We start from the raw sequence: 17,020 nt of genomic DNA on the forward strand, positions 1-17,020 counted from the left end.
TGTCTTCATCCCTGCTGCAATCTGGCTCATGGTGTGTCTCAAGCAATAAAAATATGGCTCCTTGCGGAAGTGAAACCTTCACGCAGGCGTGGCAGTTTGGGGTTAAAGCATGTCAATCCACATCCTGAGGTGGGTCGCTGGGACCCGGGTTAACCTGGGTACGACCCAGGTACGTTGTTTCACACTACACGGGTAGCCAGAACCCGGGTTCGGACCTGGGTAGAAGTGCCAGTGTGGAAGGTGCATTGTACTACTTCATCACACACATAAGTAACAAGAAGACATGTTAATCCCAAATTTTGGCATGGTTTTTTGGTGCCTGTTACGAGTAATACAGTTCTTGATATTTAATTCTGTAAGAACAGAAAGTTAAGGGGGAAAAATGAAGCTTTCAGAAACATAAGGCATTTTTTTTTAAAGCATAATGAAGGGTTTACTAAATTAACACATTTTTCATTGCCATTTATTTAAAATGTAACTAAGAAATCTAAAAAACAGAGTGAAGGAATACATGTACATTTCAATTTTGTAACCTTTAACCCTTCACGGTCCATTTATTCTGCGCGTCTCAGGCACGTCAGGTCCAATTTATTTTCACACACACAGTTTATTTTAGACGCACTGTTTAAAAGTGTTTTTTTGGACAGTAAAACAGGTTTAAAAGGCATTGCTTATCAACAGGACACTCAGTACTGCATCTCCAGGCCCGCCCCACCCCTTGTTCGCTGTATTTGTCACATACCTCTTCATAGTCGTGCATACTGATAAATCATCTCCTGATCGCTCGTTTTATCACCAAACTCCTCATTAATGTGATCCAAGTCTTTATTTTATTACTGTAACATCTCAAAAAGCTCTGCAAATGTCCGTAAATAACAATATATTCTTTAATAAATGAACTGCATATACTGGACTTATACTGCTAAACAACATAAAATTTAGTTTGAAATTCTTCCTCTTCCGTCTCATCATCACTGGAACTCCAGTCCATAATTTTTGGCCAGGTTGACTGTATTGGTAGAGGCACGATGTACTTTAGAAACCACCGCTGCAGACGCTGTTGTGTGTCCACCAATTTTGCGGTATCGCTCCTCACCGTTCCCCGCTAGCGGTGCCATGCCGCTCGTGTGTGTTCCAGGCTGAGGCTGCCATCTGCCTAATGTCACAGCTGGTATGTTTTTTTTTTTGTTTTTTTTTCCCCCATACCTTGGTTTGTGGTTTTTCTCATATAAGTCCCATAGCTATGGACTATATACTTTGTAATAACTACATTTTTATATCTCCCTTAGATGGACATCAGGACTGCACATTGCAAGACAATCAGGCTAGTTTCGTAGAACTGGAGGTGAATCGTGTGAAGGAAAGTGGAAGTGAGCTGAAGGATCGTTTCCACGCTGAGAAGATGGTGATAGCTAAACTTAAGAATGAGCTTGCGCAAACAAAACTGGAACTCGAGACAACCCTTAAAGCGCAACAGAAGCACTTGAAAGAGCTGGAAACTCTCAGGTGATTTTCTTTTTCTTTCTTGTTCTTCAATATTGTACTGATTTTAACACTGTAACATACCAGCACTAGATTAATATAGGGAATAATATTCATTCATAAAGCCTGTCTGTTTTGTTTGTATAAAAACTACTTTTATTACTAAAGGGTGCCAATGGTGCCTCATTTATTTGAGTAATTTCTCCTAAAACATTGTACTAATTACCGATCACTGTCTTAACAGGACTGAAGTTTCAGAAAAGACTGCTGAAATGGACATGTTAAATGATGCTCTGGCAAATGAGCAAAAGAAATCCAGAGAGCTTCAGTGGGCATTTGAAAAGGAGAAGTGTAAAGCAGAACGAAAAGAAGAGAGAGAAAAAGAAGAATTTGAGGTAAATAATAATAATCTTTATTTTATTTAACATTATTTATTTAAAAATTGCTGCAAAGTGCTTCAAGTGAATAAAACATTGACAAATATTAATAAAAAAATGCAAGAAAAGCAATGAAAACAAAATAAACACATAGAACAGTAAAACAAGGCAGCGAGTAAAAGGAACGTCATTTTAGCATGAAAATGCTATATTATAAAAGTGTGTTTAATCTTGTTTTAAAAGTAGTGACACTTGGCACAGAGCTAGGCAGATCATTCAAGTGTTTTCGGGCCCTGTAACTGAATGCTCTACAACCTGTGTTTTTTTTGGTTTTTGTAATTTGTGGGACAGTAAGCAACCTGGCATTCTGTGATCTGAGTGGGTGTCTAGGAATATATGGTATTAAAAGATCATTTAAATACGATGGTGCAAGGCCATTTAATGCCATTAAAAGCAGCACCTTAAAATCTATCCTGAATCGGACCAGAAGCTAGTGCAGAGATGCTAGCACAAGAGTACTGTGACCTTGTCTCTTAGTCCCAGTTTAAATTCTAGCTGCAGCATTTTGTATAAGTTGCAGTCAAGATATAACATGGCTATGAGTACCATGAGAATAGGGCATTACAATAATCAATTCTAGAAGATACAAAAGCATGCATCAATCTCTCGGTATCTGAGTGGGAAAGAATACGTTACAGCAAATGTATATTGGGTATGATGTGGCTGTTTATATGACCACATTCATTAAAATATTTTGTTTTAACTCCAAAACAGTTAACCTGTTCCAAAAATTGTTCAATTAATTACAGTCCAAGAAAGCAAAGCATTTCATTCATGGTCTCAAAGGCACATTGGCAATATTGTATTTACTTTTGACTCAAAGCATGTACATTACAAAATACCTGTACATACCTTTGCCCCCTTTTAAAATAAGGACTTGAAGTTCACACTGGAGCAGGAGCGACAGGTAGCGGCCAATCAGAAGCAGCAGACAGAGATGGAGAAGGCCCTTCACCAAGCCCAGCTCTCCCACGAGCTGAGCCGCATATCAGAGCTGCAGGTGCTGCTGGATTCGGAAAAGGCCCGGGCACTGGAGCTGAACAGCGCCCTAGAACAGGAGAAAGAGCTGCGTAGCCAGCTGAATCTGAGTCCACAGCGGCGACTGGAGGCAGGAGAATCGGCAGCCGATGCTGGGTGTAGTCAGGTGGAGGATGGTGTCCAGACCATGAAAGAGCTGCTTGGTGACCTGCAAGGCCAGTTGGATGAGAAGCACACCCGCATCGTGCTGCTGCTGGGGGACATGGAGAGACACAAGCTTGAGGCAGTGCAGGAGAGGCAGCGCCACTGCAAGGCCCTGCAAAAGGAGCAGGAGGCTCACAGGCTGGTGCAGGACAAACTGTTGCAGCTGCAACTGAAGAATGAAGAGCTCCAGAGGCTGCTGGACAGGGAGAGGCAGCTTGTCGTCAGACTTCAGCAGGAGAGGGAGCGGCTCCAGGAGAGCCTCAGTGAGCTGCAGGACCAGGAGAACCAGAGAGAGAAGACAGAGAACACAGATCATCCTGATTCTCGAACGGTGAGCTGTCTGATAAGCAAGCAGTAGCTACAAATACACAGCCAGTGATTAGAAATGTTACCAGAGATATAATTAACATTTTTGTGATACAGAAAAGTATGCACCAAACTAGTCAGCCAGATAATCAATCTCATGATGACAATTCCAACTAAAAATGAAAGAATATTTACTTAATGTCTTTATTGAATACCTTTGTTGCACTTCTTTATCTTACAATGCAGAGTCTCTGTAGAGCAGACATACCTGTTGACAGAACGAGAGATTGGGTGCTGCAGCAGAAGATTTCTGACGTGCTGAAAGTAGGCGCCCGCGGTCACTCTGTAAATGAAATCAATGGAGGAACAGCTGCACCCTCAGACTCAAAGCATCTTCACGGCATCATCCAGAGACTTCAGTTAATTGCTTCTAAGCTGAAAACGCTCACAAGCAAAGCTTCCAGCAAGTAAGATAATTGACTGAATTTAGAATTCAAGATTTGTGATAAACCAGTTAAGAAACAGGCTCGCTGACTGATGGTGTTCTCTGATTATGTTACCAACTGCATTATTAATGATATTTGCACTAAGGAGATTTGGAGACTTAAAAGGCCAGGTTTAAATGTAGACAATAGTGAATAAAACTGTAAATAAAACCGTTGTTTTCTGTTGTTTTTCTATTATTGATTTTTGTTTTTTGCATTGTGTTAGGATCCCGTTTGAAGCAGCAGATGATGAAAATCTTATTTGGTTGCAGAACAGCGTTCAGGACATTGTGTCTCAGCTTCAGCAGCTACCAGCAATCCATCCTAAAGAAGAGGTAAATAAGACACTTAGTGTGACTTCCTGTTATCATAAAAGTCAGTGATGCACTTCAAGATCTTGTCAACCCAACACAGTCAGACCTGGTTAATGCGTACAGAACATAATAACATAAGAAATTCTAGAACGAGAAAAGGCCATGATCGATCGCTTAATGCAAGCATGGTCTGTTAACAAAAAAAGCCAAACCATTTAGTTAGTAGGGGAAATGAAACCTCTGGGAATCCGTGTCTAAACGGACCGCCTTTCCTCCAGGCGGCTAGCTAAAGGTCTTATTATGGTCACAGAGAGGGTTATACAGTATTGTTCATGACAGCATTGTCTATTCTTGAAGGATCCGATAGTCTCTGTTTCAACAACTGTCCGGCAGCGTGTTCCAGTGGTTCACCACCCTTTCTGTGAAAAAGCTCCTTCTCCCCTCGGTTCTGAAATATGCCCTTCTTCCACCTGTGGCCCCTGGTTTTGTTCTCTGTGACCTGTGAAAAATAATTCTCAGCAGTTACTTTGTTAAACCCCTTGACAATTTTAAATACCTCTATTAAGTCACCTCTGGCTCTCCTTCTTTCTAGGCTATACAGATTCAGCTCTTTCAGTCTGTCTTCATATGACATACCCTTTAGTCCTGGAATTAATCGTGTTGCTCTCCTCTGTTCTCTCTCCAATGCCTCAGTGTCTTATGATATGGGGATCATAACTGGACACAATATTCTAGGTGTGGTCGGTACCAGTGCTTTGTATAATTTTAATATAACTTCTCTTGATTTGAATTCAACTGTCTTGGCTATATAACCTAACAGTCTATTTGCCTTTTTTATAGCTTCTCCGCACTGTCTAGTTGGCTTAAGAGATTCATCCACTACTACCCTCCTCAAGTCCTTTTCATACATAGCCTCCATTATTTCATTACTATTCATGGTGTACTTGCCTCTAATGTTTTTGCGCCCTATGTACAAGACCTTGTGTCAGCCCAAGCTTGAATCTTGTCTAAATCTCTTTGTATTATTAAAGTTGCAGATTGAGAGTTGACTACCCCTCACAGTTTTGTGTCGTCTGTAAATTTGCATAGTTTACTGATTAAGTCTTGGCCAGAGTCATTTATATAGATTTAAGAATAGCAATGGTCCCAATACTGATCCCTGTGGTACCTCACTTGTTACATGACTTCAGTTTGATGCCTGGCTTCTAATTATAACTCTCTGCTTCCTATCATGTACAGTTATGAATCCATGCTGCTACTTTACCATTTATTCTTACTGATTTAATCTTTAGATATAGCCTTTCGTGCTGCACTTTGTCAAATGCTTTTTGAAAATCTAAGTAGATGATGTCATACACACTGTCCTTGGCCACTCTAGTAGTCACCTCCTGAAAGAAATCTAGTAAATTAGTTCAACCAGATCTACCCTTCCTAAAGCCATGTTGGCCATCACCTATAATATTGTTACTATATACACTGCTGTGCAAAAGTCTTAGACATGTTGCATTTTTCTACTCTGATTCTTTATGAGCATCAACAATTTACTCAAAGCCTCCACTAGTGTTTTCTACTATTATAACAACATTGACTTGCATGAAGAAGGAAAAACAGAGTGAAATAGCTCGCATCACTCGGTTTTCAAGGTGTGGTATCCGAAGCATAATCAACAAGTACAGAGAAACATCATCTGTAACTGACAAACCCAGGACTGGAAGTCCCAAAAGGCTGTCAACAAGGATGAGCAATACTTGAAGATAATATCCTTAAGGAATATAAAGGAGACAAGTGTTGAATTGACAACAGAACTGGCAGAAGGCACAGGTGTCGTTGTCTATCAAATCAACAGTACGAAGGTCACTCTTGAAATCAGGACTTAAAGGATGTGTTGCAGTAAGAACACCTTAAGAAAGGGGAACAAGACTAAAAGGCTAAAATATGCACAAGAACACAGAAATTGGACTATGGAACAATGGTCAAAGGTGCTTTGGACTGTTGATGGGTGGACAATGACACCTGTGCCTTCTGTAAATTGTTGATGCTCATAATGCATCAGAGTAGAAAAATGCAAAATGTCTAAGACATTTGCACAGCAGTGTAAATATTTCTCCATTTTGGTCCTCCTTATAGTTTCCATGATTTTACATGATTGATGTTAAACTTATAGGTCTATATTTCCCAGGGTCAAATTTGTCTCCCTTTTTAAATATAGGAACAACATTGCCAATTTTCCAGTCCTGTGGGATGGCTCCATTATTTGTAAATTCATTGAATATATAATATATGTTTACATGGAGAATTAACAATTGCATTACTGAATAGGAATCTGGATAACTCAGTCACTGGGTTTTTTTTTTGGGGGAGTTATTGTGTGTCTGATACAGCCTGCTAAATTTGACTTTTGAATCTCAGGGGTATGTACAATGACTTTAAAAGTCCTTTACTTGAAACATCTTTAATCATTTTCCTGAGTTTGAGTGACCTGCCAATTTCATGGTGTTATTTTAATTGCATATTTCATTGACTGCTAATCGTGCAATGTACTGAAACACTGCTTAAATTTCAACTTCCTTGTTAAAATGTATGGCGTTTTTGATTTTGAGTAAAACAAATAAGGCTGTAAATATGAATGGTTGGTTTGCAGTAGTTAAATGTAGGATACCTGTGAGCTGTAATGGTTGCTGTGTTTACCTATTGGTCACATGATGAGGGGCAATTTGTTTGCCAATTTCATTCCATTTGGGCGGCATCTAACATAACGTGTCTCTCCAGCAGAGTGTGCTGCTCCCCACAGGCAGTAGTTCCTCCAGCTCCTTGACAGAGCGGCTGCTGAGGCAGAATGCGGAGCTCACCGGGTTTGTGAGCCGCCTCACCGAGGAGAAGAACGGCCTGCGCAACTCTCTGATCAAACTGGAGGAGGAGGTGCGGCACTCCCGCCAGCCAGGTCTCGGGGGGCTTCGTTATGTAAGTGGTCAAATACGACTTTTATAAACATCCGTGTCTGGTCTCCTTGCTTAACCCTTTGCGGTCCTATGTCGAACATTACAATTTTCCTTTTCCGGTCCGATGTCGCACCCTGTCCAACATCATCAAAAAGTCATAAAACACAGGTCTCTAGTCGTTTTTTCTCCGGAAAAAGCAGAGAAAACCATTCAGTGGCTGAGTGAGAACAATAGGAGCCGAGGGAAGCCGAAAAAAAAGGGGCGGATCTGAGCAATACACATAGCCCCGGCACCACAGAGATAACACGGACATAAACAAACAAGATAGCTGCTTCTGCATCCAGCGCTCAAAGAATATCACAGACATTTGCAGAGCTTTTTGAGATGTTATAGTAATAAAATAATGACTTGGATCGCATTATTGAGGAGTTTGGTGATAAAACGAGTGATCAGGAGATGATTTATCAGTATGCACGACTTTGAAGAGGTATGTGAAAAATACAGCGAACAAGTGGTGGGGCGGGGCTGGAGATGCAGTACTGAGTGTCCTGTTGATATGCAGTGCCTTTTAAACCTGTTTTACTGTGAAAAAAATACTTTTAAACAGCACATCTAAAATAAACTGCGCGTGTGAAAATAAATTGGACCTGACGCGCTGAATAAATGGACTGCTAAGGGTTAATGATCCGTCGGCTGAAAACTAAATCGGTTCAGCTTTTCAGGTTCGTAACAGGAGATTGCAACATAGTGTGCACCATTGACAATGAAATTTAAACTTCAGTGGGTTCTCTCCTTTGTAAAATAGCAAAGTATTGAAGTGCTGAGTTTTAAACTTCAATTTGATGCCAGCAATTCTATGAAAGCAGGTTCAGAGGCACCAACGATATATGAATTATAAATTCTATAGTACAAAATCAGATTGTTTTATTATGTTCTAACTGTATATACTGTACATAAGTATATTAGGTCCCTAAAAAGACAATTTTAGTCCTGGTAATCAGAATTTGGGGAATTCACTATATTCCATACATTTACTGAAATAAATCCATCACTGCTTCTTAATTGCAAGGGAAGATAAAACAGGTGTTTCACATCTCTCTATGATCTTCCTTGTAGTAGTTTAATTTAATTCATCAAAAAATTGTGGATTAAAAAAATAATAATAATAAACCATTCTACATAATCCAGCTCCACAATTCTACCAAATGTAAGCTTTCTCACTGAATTGTCAGTCAGAATTGTACAATTATTTATTGAAGTTATATATTTAATTATTTTAAGTTCAGTTAGCAAGTAACATTTGTTGTATCCAACTCCATTTTTTCTTTTTTTTTTTTTTTTGTTACAATGACAGTGGAAAATTAAACATGTCCTATTTTGTAAAGTCCAACAGGAAGCCCCTGGATAACCAGGATACCATTGATGTTCTCACATCTGATCAAGAGACCTGGAGTAGGGAAAAAGACAACCTTGAAAAATCACTCAAGCAGGCGGAAACACAAGTGAACAAACTAAGAGCAGAGCTCAGAAGCGATGTATGGTACAGAGATATGACAGGGTCTGACGTGGACAATGTAACATTAAAGGTATGTTACTTTTAGCATGCATTTATGCACTGCATTTGCACCAGTGCCCACGAGAAGACACTTATGCCAAAAGAGACAGGATCAGCTGTACATATTATATAATATGTAACCTTCAAACCTTGTAGTGTTAAAATGATCATGACTGCAGTTTTTGCAATAAAAACTGTACAAAACCAATCGAAAAAAACACTGTTGGCATCAGTTATGATGTGCTGTAGTTTGCAATTAATCTTTCTCAGATTTTAATAGCCTGCCATGTGTTTGTATCCCCAGAGGATCTATGGCAAATACCTGCGAGCAGAAAGTTTCCGCAAGGCTCTTATTTACCAGAAGAAGTACCTGCTGCTGTTACTGGGAGGCTTTCAGGAATGTGAAGAGGCTACCCTCTCCCTTATTGCTAAAATGGGTGGACGGCCGTCTCACAACCTTGAGATAATAACACCTCGCTGCAGAGGTTTTACCAGGTTCAGATCCGCTGTCAGAGTTACTATAGCCATTTCCAGGTAAGCCTTCTGATATGTCATCTAGAATTTTTTTCTGCCATACAGTATGACCTTTTATTGTCTTTCAGACAATCGGGTGTCTTAAGGAAATACAGTGCTTCCCCTTTTATTAAGCTGTAGTCAGGAGCCATAGTTAAGAAACTACTAGTGTTAGTGTAATGGCATTATGGGGCAATGGGAGCCAAGACCGTACCGCCTTATAACCTGTTCCGCAGTAAAAGGGCCGCCTTATAAAGGGGGAGCACTGTATGTATAATGCGTGAAATAAATAATTATGGCAAAAGTTGCCTGTAAGCCCACCCTTCATTGCCGCCAGTGTCTGTCAGCACCAACACATCTGATCTACAACCCATCATAAACTTGCTCAGTGTCAGCTGGCCCATTCTGTCACTATTGAATTTAATTCTGTCTAATCTCGTCCTGCGAGAAAATGTACTCATTATCATAAAGTGTTATTGTTGCCATTCTTTTTATTGTGCACCTCCCAGCACTAAACCACGAGAAAGACGTACTGTATCTTTGGTTAATGACAGACAAGCAGAGGGAGGGGAGCTGTTATGTTTGACTGAGCTCAATATGATGCGCTTCCAGATATGTTCAATCACACCTGTTCACTGGCAGTGTCACTGTGATTTTTCCGACTGTGAGTACCATGCCAACTCAAAGTTTAAAAACAAAGAAGTAATAAGAACTGTCTAAAGCGACAGTGAAGTGTTCTAGGATTGACCTAATGTTCAGGTAAGAAATGGGTGCACAGCAATTCGTCCCCGACAATAATAATAATGTTAATGTCAACTTAGTTGTCAAGAACTGCCAAGGACTAGATTAGACAGAATTAAATTGAATTGTGACAGAACGGTCTTAAGATTGCAATACTTTAAAATGCAACGAAGCATTACACATTCTAGCTCCTTTCATGTCTTCAGTGTATATAAATTGCTAATTTATATAGACATTTCAGTGACCATTGCTGTTTTATAATCCGGTGTTATTCCCCCCCAAAACACCAATGCTAAAAATGAACACACAATAGGTAGATAATTATTGTTTTGCTGAAACTCTTACACCAAAAAAAAAAAAAAACTGAGCAAGTAGCTATGACATGGTTCAAGCATCAGCTCTCTGTTTTATGAAACAAGTAGGAGAGCGAGTGAACAAAACACAATCTTGAGAAGTGTATAGGTTTCTGTTTTTATTTATTTTTGTGTAATACATTCTCACTACCTTATGTAGTTCTGCTTTTTAACTAGTAAAACGCATGCTTTCATGAAAGGGGTTAGAATGCAGGTGCTTGAAAACAGCATGTTGTTTTTTTTCCCTGAATCAAGTGTCCAGCAATGCACCATAACAAAACTGTAAATCCTTTGCAACTGTAAATTAAGAACCATGAAACCTATATAAAGTGTCTCAAATGTAAACAGCTAACGTTATGTACATCCAGCCATTCCCTATCAAACATGAAATGTAACCATTACCTGTAAAGATCCCAGAACCTGAATAGAATACCAAAGCTGCGCACAAGCCATGCTCGCCCCCAAGTACTTAAGAGTGCTACAGACACAGGTACTAGTATCATTTTCCTTTCAGATCTTGAGGGGAGAGCATGCAGATAAGTACCGGTTACTTTTGTCTGCATATATTTCGCTACTAACGCAATAATTATTTGAAATGCTGTATTTTTAGTTTACTAATTACACATCAATCTGTTGCTTGTTACTTCCCATAGTGGTGTTGTGTTTAGGAATGATATTCTTATTTCTGAACTGTAATTGTTATTACTGTTTTGTGATGATAACTGTTTTGTTTTGTGAGGAGGTAGACTCTGGCAGCCCATTACCAGTCTATGTATCCCTGTCGGCAGAGCCGTTGTCATTAATTAAGAGGGCCACTGCAAAATTGCAAGTGCCCTGGCCTACACATGGGACAAGGAAACAGTCCATCATTTGACGATGAGCCTGTTATGTCTACCGTGTCCCCTCCCCCAGTGCACCCGGATTTTCTTTTTGAAGTCCAATCGTCATGGGATCACGCGCTGCTACAGCTCCAGCTGTATCCAGGGCAATGGGCTCATTATACAGCCTGCATGACGCAGAAAAAACTGGGGTTGGCTTACTTTCCTCCTGTAGACGTTGCAATTGCCTCGCTGGTGCAGGCGCCTAAACTAGAGCTCTTGACCAAGGACGCTACCTGCCCTGACAAACAGTGTCAAGTCTCAGAAAACATTCTGAAGCGGGCTTACTCAGCCGGTGCATTCACCGCACTCCCTGAGAGTCATAGACCCTCACCACAGCAGCTAGAGGAGCTGCACTTGGTGACTAAAAACCCGCTCCATATCTCCACACTGAACAGACAGGTTGTGGGAAGTAATCTTGCTGCAAGAAGACAGCTTTGGCTTTCCCAGGCACGAGTGTCTGATGGGGATAAAGCACCGCTGTTAGACGCCCCCATTACACCAGGACATACTTTTGGTCCTGCGGTAGATGAGATGCTGCAGTACTCTCATCATGCATGGGAGTCCACAAAGGAACTGGTGCATCTGCTTCCCAAGCGGCCACCCCAGGTGCACAAACCAGCGGCAAACTGGCACCCAAGGCTCCAGCAGCCTCAGAGACCGGCACAGCCGGCTGTTATTACAGCCAGAGGCACACCGTGGCAACTTTAACAAGTTCCGCCGCCAGCCACAGAAACAAAGACCTCAGGCTAAGCCACAAGCCCGGCAGTGGCACTAGGGCCCTGCTGCCACAAGCCCAGGGTTCCTTTTCAGGGAACCACCTGGAGTATTGGAGTCAGTGCACCACGGACAACTGGGTGCTTTCTATTGTACAGACCAGCTATTCTCTCCAATTCAAGAACGGTTCCCCTCCCTTTCGGGGCGTGACTACAACATTAGTCACATACCCACGAGACGCTGCAGTATTGTCTCGGGAGGTGACAGCTCTGCTACAAAAACAAGCTCTGCTACGGTGCCACCCCTCCACTTGCCTCAGACCAATCCTCGACCTCAGGCAGGTCAACCTGTATCTGAGGTTCAAAATGTTGACCATGCGAGAGCTGTTGCAGTCAGTCAGGCTAGGTGAATGGTTCACCATGGTGGACTTAAAGGACGCATATTTCCACATCCCCATAAAGCCAGGGCACAGGAGGTACATGCGGTTTGCTTTCCAAGGAACAGCGTACGAGTTCCGTGTACTGCCATTTGCCATCTATTTCTAGGCGTAGCACTGGATAGCATCACCAGAAGAGAGGTTATCACCACGGATGCGTCCAGCCTTCGCTGGGGTGCTGTGTGGAATGGTAGTGGTGCCTAGGGGCTATGGAACCCCCCACGAAAGGGTAGCCACATAAATCTTTTGGAGCTGCAGGCAGTTTATCTGGCCCTGCAGAATTTAACAGGAGGTTCAAGGGAGACACATGCTTGTCTGGACAGACAACACTACCGTGGTGGCTTATAGAAACCACCAGGGCGGCCTTAGGTCTCCCAGCCTCCATCGTGAGACCTGCAAGCTGTTCCTCTGGGCACACAAACACCTCCTCTCACTGCGGGCGGTGCACCTGCCTAGGGTGGTAAACTGGGCGTCAGTCCTCCTTTCCAAGAGAGTTCCCAGTGCCTCAGAGTGAGGCTTCACCCCGAGGTGGTGAGCCTCATTTGGTACAGGTACGGGAGAGCAGAAATAGATCTCTTTGCCTCCCAGGAATCGACCCACTGCCCCCTTTGGTACTCCAAAACAGGAGACGGGGACCCGCTGGCAATAGATGCCTTGCCACACAAGTGGTCGAGGCAACTGTTGTATGCCTTCCCACCGCTCGCCATACCCTGCTGTGTCTAGAAAAAGTCAGGCAGGACTGGACCAGGGTGCTGTTATTGCTATTCCCTTACTGGCCCAGGAAATTTTGGTTTTCAGCTCTGATGCAGCTCCTGAGCAACCAGCCTTGGAGCCTGAGCAACCAGCCTTGGAGCCTGCCCAATCATCGCGATCTGCTCAGTCAGGCGCAGGGAACCTTATGGCATCCGAACCATCTAGCCAGCTCTGGGTCTGGCCCCTGAACGGCTGCAATTAAGCCATCTGGGTCTGTCCAGTAGGGACATTGACACCCTGCAAAATGCCAGAGCAGCGTTCACACGTTCCCAGTACGTGGTGTCTGCCTCGTGGGTTTCAACCCATGATTTGTATGGCAGTAATACTGCAATTTTTGCAGGACCTATTTGATGAGGGGAAATCCCCATCCACGTTAAGGTCTATCTGGCAGCCATTTCGGCCTGCCATGTCAAAATTGACTCGGTCTCCCCAGGAGCTCACTTCCTGGCAGGACCATTTTTGAAAGGAGCTCATGGAGCGAGCATGGCTACGTCACGGGCGCTTGCGCACAGCGTTGCTATTCTATTCAGGTTCCGGGATCTGTACAGGTAAACACCGATTCGGTAATGGTTACATTTCTGTTTCAGGGAACTATGGTTATGACAATAACCCAACGTTCATCATTGTGATGCAGAGCACTCTCCATTGCCTGACTAAGTTTGTATTTTGATTTTATTTTTTCAAAGCTGCATTGTTCCATTTTTACAATGGAAAAGTGACCCGTATTTTATTTTTGTAACAATTAGGATGCAAATCACCCAGAAAACATTGATTTGTGTTTGTTTGAATTACAATTTCATCAGCATAATAGGCTCTCTATTTCTTTTTGGTTTTTTTTATGAATGAGTATGAAATCGCCTTGGTGCTCTTGGGTTGGATTTGTTTTGCCTTTTTGCCCCCTAGAACTGCCTTGGTGCCCCTGAATCTTCACACCCAACGAAGGCAACATTGCCTTGCCCTTCATGACCTTAACTTCATGCCCTGTATGATCTTCATTTTCGCTGTGTAGGTTGTCGTCTTTATTACCTTGTTAGAACAAAGTCACTTTGTATTTCAGAATGAAGTTTCTGGTCAGAAGGTGGCAGAGAGCTGCAGGTTCAGGGTCAAGCCCATCATCCAGTGTTAACAGAAATGGATTTGGTCAGATAACAGGTAAGAGATCAGTTGCAGTGAGTAACAATGGAACTTTATTTTATTTTATTTATTTTTTCTGATGAAAAAGGTCTTCGTATTTCCACAAACTTGATTTAAAGTTGAAATTTATCTTTGTTCAAATATTTCTCATCCCTGGTCCTTGTTATTTTGGTGCTAATGACTTTTCAATTGTTTCAGGTAATGAGGCAAGAACAGGCTCCCCATACCTCCATCCTGGGGGTGTTGAAGCATATGGAGACCGCAGAACGAGGTCAGAACTGGAATCCCCAAGGTCAACTCTCTCACTGCAGCAGAGGTACGACATGCACTTTGTATTCTTCAGCATCTCTTTAGTTTTAATATGTTGCAAGCATGCTTTAAATATGAATTTTGAAATCCGAACAGCCACATAATGTTATAGGTGGTAATGACCAATGTATAGTACAGATGGGTGGTCCTTAATCCTTTACAGTCCATTTATTAAGTGCGTGTCAGGCGCGTCAGGTCCAATTTATTTTCACACGCGCAGTTAATTTTAGACGCGCTGTTTAAAATTTTTTTTTTCCACAGTCAAACGGGTTTAAAAGGCCCTGCATATCAACAAGGCACTCACTAGGCATCTCCAGCCCTGCCCCACCCTTTCGTTCGCTATAGCTTTCACATATGCTAAGAAATAAATAATAATAATAGTCGTACATACCTGTCAATCATCTCCTGATCACTCGTTTTATCACCAAACTCCTCAATAATGCGATCCAAGTCTTTATTTTATTACTATAACATCTGAAAAAAGCTCTGCAAATGTCCGTGATATTCTCTGTGCGCTGATTCAGTAACAGCCAGCTTGTTTCCTTATGACCACCCCTATCTGATGCCAGGGGCAGGTATGACTATTCATGAGATACGCCCTTATTTTTATTTATTTTTTTTCTTCGGCTTGTCTCGGCTCCTGTCGCTCCCACTCGGCCATTGAATGGTTTTCTCGGCTTTTTCCGGAGAAAAAACTACTAGAAACCTGTTTTTTGCATTTTTTTGATGATGTAGGACAGGGGCCAACATTGGACCGGATAGGAATAATTGCAATGTCGGACCAGGTCTGACATAGGACCGCAAAGGGTTAAGTCTTTTTTTTTTTCTTTTTAAGAACTTGTGGAAGCTATAATAAGAGTTTGTGTATTTGTGTTCTACTGTAGGTATCAGCCAGCTGAGTCAAGTGCAGGTTCCCTCGCTTGTTCTCACCTCCAGAATTATGATCCTGACAGAGCACTTACAGACTATATACACAGACTGGATGCACTGCAAAGGAGACTTGGGAGCGTACAGTCAGGTAATGCAAAAAAAAAAAAAAAAAAAAATGTTGCATGCTACTGATTTAAACTTGCACTCGGTTACATTCATATAAAACGCCATATTGGAACAATCTACATTTTGTGTAATATATTAATACAACTTTTAAAAGTGTTCTTTGTGACATGAAACCAAAGCTACAGCATTCTTGATGGTCAGTTTTATGCAACAATAGCAGTATAGATGCCCTTGGATGTGGGTTTTGTGAAATATGTTCTTTTTTCCTCCCCTTTACAGGCTCCACTTCATATGCTCAGTTGCACTACGGGACAAGAAGATGAAGTCCTTTGGGTATACACACAAATTGACTTGAAACTGGATTGCCTTTTCTAAAGATGAGCTGCTGTGTTTTTGTATCACTGTTTTGTTTATATTTGTGGGACCAAAGTAAACTTGAGTGTAATACTGTACCTGGTTTTCTTGCCAGTATATAAGAGGAAATAGCTTTTGTGTATTAGTCTGCTTTTTTGTTGTGCATAAAACAATCGGAGATGGTTTAAATGTATATTTATGGAATGCTAATTTAAACAGATTTATTTATAATGCTGTATGTATTGTATGGGTGGAAGAAAACTAGTGAATGTTGCTTTAAGTGCAAAGCACATCTGTGAGAAGGCTACTAAGTTTTTACTATGCTGTCCTTTATTAATTACTGGCATTGTGGACAGATGAAAAAGTTTGTAGAGACATATTTTTGTAATGGTAGAAAGCTTAGAATTTTATGGGCATTTTGTTAGTTTAAAAATAAAGACTATTCTAATATTTGAAAAAAAATATTCTGTAATACTGTGATTATATTAGATGTAGCAAAATCTGTTTTTAATTTTGCAATACATTTTAAATAACTATTTTTCTTATTTTAGCAAATGCAGATTACATTCTTTTTCTGTAATTTAAGAATTTAAATCATCTTAAATGATTTGTTCCATGATACAGCCTTCAGCAGCTCAATTAATCTGTGTTATTATTTTACATTTGGTGCAATAACAAGTATTCACGCAAATGTTCATCATTTCACCCTAGATTCTTATGTTATGGACATATGTACTGTACAGCACGTACATTAGGGTGCCTCCAACACAAATTAAAGTTCACTTTCTCTTTTAAAACCGTGCTACCATTAATTTAAGGTGCAGTTCACAAGAAGCTACAAGTGGTTAATGAAAGGTCTTATCCTAGCTTGATGAAAGTTTTAACTAAATGCACACCATTGTGTATCATGTATACAACAAGCTACCAAACTGTAGGAATATCTTAGTGTATCTTGCAGGGGGGGGGGGGGGGGTTATCACTGAAATGGATGCAGCACTGTTTATTAAGAATATTAGAATTATTATTTTAAAAACATTTTATAGGCCACTAAAATGTGATTAATGTGGATCACAGACCACACCTACCAAAAACAACCTTTTTGTAACACGTCATGCATGATGTTTCAAATGGGAAAC

General features: G+C 41.2%; 1 protein-coding gene across 12 annotated transcripts in view; it reads left to right on the forward strand.

Annotated features, from left to right (window-relative positions):
• LOC117400371 (A-kinase anchor protein 9-like) overlaps window positions 1-16,681 on the forward strand; it is a 166,556-nt gene extending 149,875 nt beyond the window's left edge. For 11 of the 12 annotated variants that reach the window (XM_034918696.2, XM_059022498.1, XM_059022497.1 and 8 more), the window contains 12 exons: window positions 1,290-1,506; window positions 1,727-1,877; window positions 2,794-3,432; window positions 3,654-3,874; window positions 4,119-4,227; window positions 6,976-7,167; window positions 8,531-8,731; window positions 9,005-9,234; window positions 14,149-14,243; window positions 14,424-14,541; window positions 15,419-15,552; window positions 15,810-16,681. In XM_034918696.2, coding sequence (XP_034774587.2) covers window positions 1,290-1,506; window positions 1,727-1,877; window positions 2,794-3,432; window positions 3,654-3,874; window positions 4,119-4,227; window positions 6,976-7,167; window positions 8,531-8,731; window positions 9,005-9,234; window positions 14,149-14,243; window positions 14,424-14,541; window positions 15,419-15,552; window positions 15,810-15,853 — 2,351 coding nt within the window. In that variant the 3' untranslated portion in view covers window positions 15,854-16,681. The remainder of the gene's footprint in view (window positions 1-1,289; window positions 1,507-1,726; window positions 1,878-2,793; window positions 3,433-3,653; window positions 3,875-4,118; window positions 4,228-6,975; window positions 7,168-8,530; window positions 8,732-9,004; window positions 9,235-14,148; window positions 14,244-14,423; window positions 14,542-15,418; window positions 15,553-15,809) is intronic. The other variant, XM_034918699.2, reaches the window with a different exon arrangement.
• Window positions 16,682-17,020: the final 339 nt, after the last annotated feature.

Source organism: Acipenser ruthenus, chromosome 4 (assembly GCF_902713425.1).
Source record: "Acipenser ruthenus chromosome 4, fAciRut3.2 maternal haplotype, whole genome shotgun sequence".
In the NCBI taxonomy this organism is placed as follows: domain Eukaryota; kingdom Metazoa; phylum Chordata; class Actinopteri; order Acipenseriformes; family Acipenseridae; genus Acipenser; species Acipenser ruthenus.